The sequence below is a fragment of the Helianthus annuus genome, chromosome 3 (genome assembly GCF_002127325.2).
Source record: "Helianthus annuus cultivar XRQ/B chromosome 3, HanXRQr2.0-SUNRISE, whole genome shotgun sequence".
Taxonomy (NCBI): Eukaryota; Viridiplantae; Streptophyta; class Magnoliopsida; order Asterales; family Asteraceae; genus Helianthus; species Helianthus annuus.
Window position 1 is genome coordinate 114303865 of NC_035435.2, and position 7142 is coordinate 114311006.

General features: G+C 36.1%; 1 protein-coding gene across 1 annotated transcript; it reads left to right on the forward strand.

Moving 5' to 3' along the window:
- Positions 1 to 4598: 4598 nt before the first annotated feature.
- Positions 4599 to 6614, forward strand: LOC110887946 (L-type lectin-domain containing receptor kinase IX.1; the record flags this gene model as incomplete). Its single annotated transcript, XM_022135500.2, has 1 exon — positions 4599 to 6614. A coding segment is annotated over one exon (1848 nt), but the record flags the coding sequence as incomplete, so codon positions are not given.
- Between the last annotated feature and the right edge of the window lie 528 nt (positions 6615 to 7142).

Sequence of the window (7142 nt, forward strand, 5' to 3'; positions counted from 1 at the left end):
ACTTTGTTAAACCTTGCTAAAAGTTTTAGATTTGAAAACTTGTTGTTTTTGTTTGGGATGGTTTAATGTAAAAAGGGTCATATGTGAATGTTGTCTATTATGTCAAAAACAGGGGTCACGTCCGTTTTACGAACGGGTCATGCCCAATTTTTGTAAAAATTTTCATTATGTGTCAAAGTTGGTATTTTGATGTCCGAAAAATCATTCTTTTGTGAGTAATCTTACATATAAAGAAAAGCGGACCTAACACATTGGCATCGCTCTAGACAACGAATGCCATGAAACGCATATGCTTATGAAAGCATTAACCAGTAAATTTGGACCAATCAAAGGAGATGTGAAGCCAGACCCTGTCATGACATCATTGCGTTTTGATGATGAAACAGACATGGTGACGGTTACATACGACAACAGAGAGCAGGAAATCTACTGGCTAGAGACCATCATGACAAAGCAGCGACTGGGTTTCATGGAAGAATTGCATGACGCCACTTGTACCAACACAGAAATAGACTCAAAATTGGAGTTAATGCAAGACATGTTCAGGTGGAGGCTTCAGAATCTTCAAGAACAAGAAGCTGATGAAGGTGTGAATGTGATGACATGGATGAAGATCAAGATGAAGACTTCGAGGAGGAAGAAGATGACACAAGTGATGGATACTATTCAGATAAAGTACCTTCTGACGAAGGATTTTAATTTTTTTCCTCTTTTTTTTCTTCTATGTAATTTTTTTTAAGATAATTAAATGATAAACTTCTATCTTTATTAGCAAAACGCCAAAATAATACTAAAAATGGTTAACCGTAACAAAACGCCAAAAATAACAAAAAATATTTTTCCTGCTTAATATTTTATTTACTACGTTATTGTATTTTGTCATGTTGGTCTGCATAAGGCCATTAAAAAAACGCCGAACTTAGAAGATTGGACGTCTATAACCTATAAAACTGATAAAAGCTGATCAACATAGTAAATAAAAAAATACAGTAACTGAAAAGACAGTTACTTTATTACTATAATTTATTACAATAAAAAGTCCCGCCTAAAACTACGCACCAAAAAAACTCCTATAAGAGAGAAGTTTATACACAATGAAATTAATCACACCCAGAAAAACACAAAAACACCATATCCTCTAGAAACCACCCCTTTAAAACGCCACAGATGTCAAAACAAATTCAAGAAGATAGAGGCTGATGACAGTGAAGATTCAGAAGAGAAATTAGATTACCATTTTTTATTATTTTTATTTTCATTTTATATTGTTTTGATATTAAGTTATATGTTGATTTGTTATCTAATTCTCTATAAATAAAATAATATTATTAAATAAAACGCTAAAAACTACAAACACCAAAATGCTAGAAGTATGAAAACTCAGAGAACAGCTGCTGGCAAAACACCTTATAAAGGGTATAAAACGCCAAAAAATTCACTAAACGCCAAAAAAAAATTGGTCTTATTGTAATCTTATGCAAATATTAGAGACTAGAAGTGAATTATTATACAAAACGCAATAAACGCCAAAAAAATTAACCTGAAAACTCTATAACGCCAAAAAAATATATATGTGACAGAAAAACAATTAATTCAACGCCAAAAATTTAAAAATGCAATTAACGCCAAAAAAAAAACTTAGACGCCATAAAAATATTATACCGCGTTGGGAAATAAAAGAAGAATGAAAAGACAAAAAAGCCCCCCGCCCTTCTCTATGTCGCGGGACACGTGTTAGGCTAGGAAGCGTTCTCACACTTTTGAGCGTTTTCTCCTGATCCCGTTTCTGTCCTACAAAACCCTTATCAAAACCCATTCTAAAATCGCATATATAATCAATAACATGGATTCATCTTCTTTGATTGTGGTCTATCGTTGTTGGCCTTGCTCCGTTGCTCCCAACTCATTAACCTTCGTATCGCATGGGGAGAGTCGAACGGAGGTTGGGAAAGAAGAATGTAAGGTTTTTGATTTTGATTTAGGGGTATGATTGTGAAGTATCTTCGCTGATTTACAGGGATTATGATTTCGCAATGACGATTTTAACCTTGGCGGTATGATTTATATATATTAATTTGATTACTTTAATCATATAAATTAGTTACGCCCGCGTTTAAATGATGGATGATCGTATGGCTGTGGGCATCGCGTGCATATTGTAGGATAAATGCCATTGTACAATAACCGGCCTCTCTCTCTCTCTCTCTCTATATATATATATATATATATATATATATATATATAGGGTAAGATTATTATAAAAAAGACCAAAAGTGTGAGAAAGGTAAGAAAGAATCTCAGCCATTAGATCTAAATTAATTGAAAAGGGTAAACATGTAATTTTATCATTAATTCAATTAATTAAAAACTTTCCATAACCGCCACCTTAATTATAGGAAGTATATAACACCATTCAGCAAGTATATAACACCATTCAGTAAGTATATAACACCATTCAGCAAGTATATAACACCATTCAGCAAGTATATAACACCATTCAACATTCAGCAAGTATATAACACCATTCAGTAAGTATATAACACCATTCAACAAGTATATAACACCATTCAGTAAGTATATAAACCATTCAGCAAGTATATAACACAATTCAGCAAGTATATAACACCATTCGTTGACTAAACATCTGATCAAAACATATTTTTTTCTCTATATAAGTATAGCAATATGGTACTCATAATAAAGATAAAAAACGCTCGTTATTATGGTGTAATTTTTTTTTTAAAGTTACGTATAAAAAGTTATTGACGTTTAAAAAAGACGGGGGAAGTTACATGTGCATTACCTAATTTCTAGTGGGTTTAAAAGACTATATTGCCCCTAGATATTTCAAATCAGTCCAAATTAATGAAAATATTTTACAATTTGGTCCCTATTGATCTCAACCATTAGATCAAAAGATCTAATGGCTGAGATTCTTTCTTACCTTTCTCACACTTTAGGCCTTTTTTACAGGATTCTCTACCTATATATATATATATATATATATATATATATATATATATATAAGTTACAAACTCAATGATGCTTTAATGGTTTTAAGTTGTGATTTAGAGTAAACTCACAAAATGGTGCCTGAGGTTTAGTCACTTTTGCCGCTTTAGTCCAAATTCAAACCTTTTGAATATAGGTCCCTATAGTTTCAACTTTGTTGCCATTTTCATCCTAAATCAAAATTTGGTAAGATTTTTTAGTTAAAATCCAGTTTTTGTATCTTTCTCCCTTTTAATGAAGGGAAAATTGGTCTTTTAACGTTTTATTATAACAAGTTAAAAAAATCTAACAGTTTTGCCCGGCCTTCATTAAAAGAGAGGAAAAAGAGAAAAAAACTGAATGTTAACTGACCAGATTTTGATTTTAGATGAAAATGGCAACAAAATTGAAACTACTGGGATCAAGATTCAATAGGTTTGAATTTATGATTAAAGTGGCAAAAGTGACCAAACTTCATGGACCATTTTAGCAATTTACTCTTAAATTTATATTTATTATTGATTGTTTAGATAATACACTTTTTATTGTTTGATTATTTATTGCAAATAAATTTGCAAGCATTGGACGTACTCGTATTGCGGTAAAATACTATTTTTTTAATTATACATGTTACGCTCCGAGCCAAACCCGGAACGGCCGTTTTTATTCTTTTAGTTCTCCGCTGATGTGGTCGCTGGCAGTTGTGTGGGGTTGGTTAAGTTCTCACCGTTTTAGCCACCCCAACAATGCGGGGTGCTTAGGACTAGTTATTGAACAAATCTCAAAGTCTCATGTTTTTTTTATAACCTGCCCTGAAGTTAACAAATAATAATTTGGTTGAGTTAATGAAATTTAATGTGAAAGATATCTTTAAAACGATTGGATGCATACAGTTTAAAAGATATATTAAGTTGAGTTGGTTTGTGAATTGTGATGGTCCTACTTCTATATCAACTAGCTAAGCTAATCTTCTTTGACTGAACCTAGCTGGAATCCGATCTTCACGTATAATGACTTAAGTTACCACTTGCATAATAAATACAAACCATGTTAGCTAATCAAGTCAGTCTTCTTTGTCTTAACCTGGAATCCGATCTTCACGTACAATGACTTATCTTACCACTTGCATAATAAATTCAATATATATGTATGAAGATTCATCCATGACAGCTTTTGTCTTGGTTTCACATTTTAGAATCTTCTTGGAATTTCCCGCCCCTTCTATACTTCGCCCCTGCTTGGAAAGAGTGGTAGTCTTCTTAGAAAGACTGATTGACGCCGTATTTGATGGGGTTTTCAGCCTCAGAATTTATGACAATGCCAAGATTAGAAAACTCTACTGCAAATTTAATATTCAAATTCATTGAGTAGAAACATCAAAACTACACAACCTGCAACTTTTCTAGCGATTTACAACAAGCATGGCGTTGTCCATGAGCCATTTGATCACTTCTATCCTTCTTGTTTTGATCCCAGTTGTAGCTTCATTCTCCTTCAATTTGACAAACATCGGTCCACAAAATCTGAATCGTGAAATTGTTATAGAAGGTGACAGTTACATCACTAACAATGGAATCCAACTGACCCCAGATGGGATTGGTTAAAATCGGAGCCAAAAAGCTGGACGGGCCACATTCATCAGACCACTACATCTTTGGGATAACAGGTCTGGTGAGCTAGCCAGCTTCAGCACCAATTTCACATTTGTGATTGATGCAGAAGGGCGTACAAGGTATGGCGATGGCCTCACGTTCTTTCTTGCTCAGAATAACTCTGTGATGACCCCTGGTAGAGCGATGGGGCTTCCGGTCAACTACACAACCAATGAGCCCATGAGCCGATTCATTGCAGTTGAGTTTGATACTTTCTGGAATGGTATTGATGCGAATGCCTCTGGAAATATTACATTGAGGGATCATGTTGGTATTGACATCAATTCTTTGGTTTCTGTTAGATCTCAGAAATGGTTAAGTAATGTAACCGGTGGCGGCGTGTGTCAAGCATGGATTAGGTACGATTCGGTTTCGAGAAATCTTAATGTTTCCTTCACTGGTTATCAAAATAATACAGTCGTGCGTCACGATGGGCTTGTTTACACGGTTGATCTCAGGAATGAGTTGCCCGAATGGGTTATCTTCGGATTTTCTGCAGCCACTGGATTTCGGTTCCAAAAACAAAACGTGAGATCTTGGACTTTCGATGGCTCAGATTTACAAGCTGATGAAAATAACGAAATGAAGCCTAACCCGAGTCCTGATCCATTGAATGGGAAAAAGAGGAAGTTGGGATTAGTAGTTGGATTATCGGTTCCGATTACCTTGTTGGTTGTGCTTGCATTTGTTTGGTGGTGGTGGAAGAAGGGCAGAGAAAATGAACCTAAAGATATTGCATTTGATGACGAGATGAACTATGAATTTGAAATGGGTACCGGGGCTAAAAGATTCTCTTACCATGAGTTAGCTCTGTCAACTAACCACTTCGCAGAGAAAGAAAAGCTTGGCGAGGGAGGTTTCGGTGGTGTTTATCGAGGATTGTTAAAAGATTCGAGCACATATGTTGCAGTGAAAAGGGTGTCTAAGAGTTCCAGACAAGGGATAAAGGAGTATGCATCAGAAGTCAAGATCATTAGCCGATTGAGACACAGAAACCTTGTGCAACTCACCGGTTGGTGCCACGAGAAACGAGAACTCCTTCTTGTTTACGAGTATATGGAAAACGGAAGCTTAGATTCGCATCTTTTCGAGGCGAAGAGCTTATTGAGATGGGGCACAAGGTTTAAAATTGCCCAAGGCCTGGCTTCTGCTTTGTTTTATTTGCATGAAGAATGGGAGCAATGTGTTTTGCATAGAGATATTAAACCTAGTAATGTGATGTTGGATTCGAATTTCAGTGCGAAACTTGGTGATTTCGGGTTAGCTAAGTTGGTTGACCACGAGAAAGGCTCGCAGACAACGATGTTAGCTGGAACGATGGGGTACATGGCTCCTGAATGTGCAGTGACTGCAAGGGCAAGCAAGGAATCAGATGTGTATAGTTTCGGAGTGGTTGCCTTGGAAATAGCATGTGGACGGAAATGTATAGAGTTCAAGGCTGAAGAAAATAAAATACGGTTAATAGAATGGGTTTGGGAGCTCTACGGGACGAAGACCCTTTTAGACGCAGTTGATCCAAGTCTAGAGTTGGAGTTTGAGGAAGAAGAAATCACTTGTTTAATGACAACTGGTTTATGGTGCGTGCATCCTGACCCAGAACTTCGTCCATCAATGAGACAGGTGATTCAAGTATTAAACTTTGAAACTTCACTGCCTATAATCCCTTCAAAGATGCCAAAAGCGTCTTACCTGATACATCCCATATCTTCACTAGATGAAAACACGGATTCCCAAAAGCAAACAACATCGATGGCTTCTTCTTCTCCGTTGTATCACTCTTGCACTCAATCGTCAGTACAATGACATCTGTCACAAACTACATTTCTTTTTTTCAATTATGTGCTATTGTTAATTGGAATATGTTAGGGTAAAGCAGCTGTTAGCGTTAGACTTGTAATTTGCATTTCGGGTCGTATTACACCTTCATATACTTTTGCCGAACATATCAATTACATATACAAGATGTGCATATATTGGTCAAAAGTGATTTGGATTAACTTAATATGTTTTGAGCCTTGTAAAATTAAATATATTGGCTGGATTGTTTGACTCGTTACTAAACGCTCCCACCACCTCTAGATAAATGGAGTGTCTCTTACATCTTACAGACCGTGAATGTTGCGTGCCAAAATTAAATTGAACAAGGGTTGTTTTTTGGTAATTAGGCTGGTGGGTATGGTATAAAACTCATAGAGCTTTATAACGCCCCATCAGCGTCACTTAGACGCCACCTCATATGGTGGACTTTAAAGGCCCTTCCTTTAGCATCCTTATAATAATGGTTGAAAGCCCTTTTAAAAGATATAAAAAAAGAAACAGAAAAAAGAAATAAAAAAAAGGGAAATCTGATTAGTAAAAATGGAATGGGTCCCACATGCATACCCTATAGCGCTCGTCATTGGGGTAACGAAATTGTCTATAACGCCCTCCCTTAGTGCCTAGGAAATGGGGAAGGGACGCCGTGAGGCGCCAAAATAGATTAGGTGGCAGGGAGCGTCA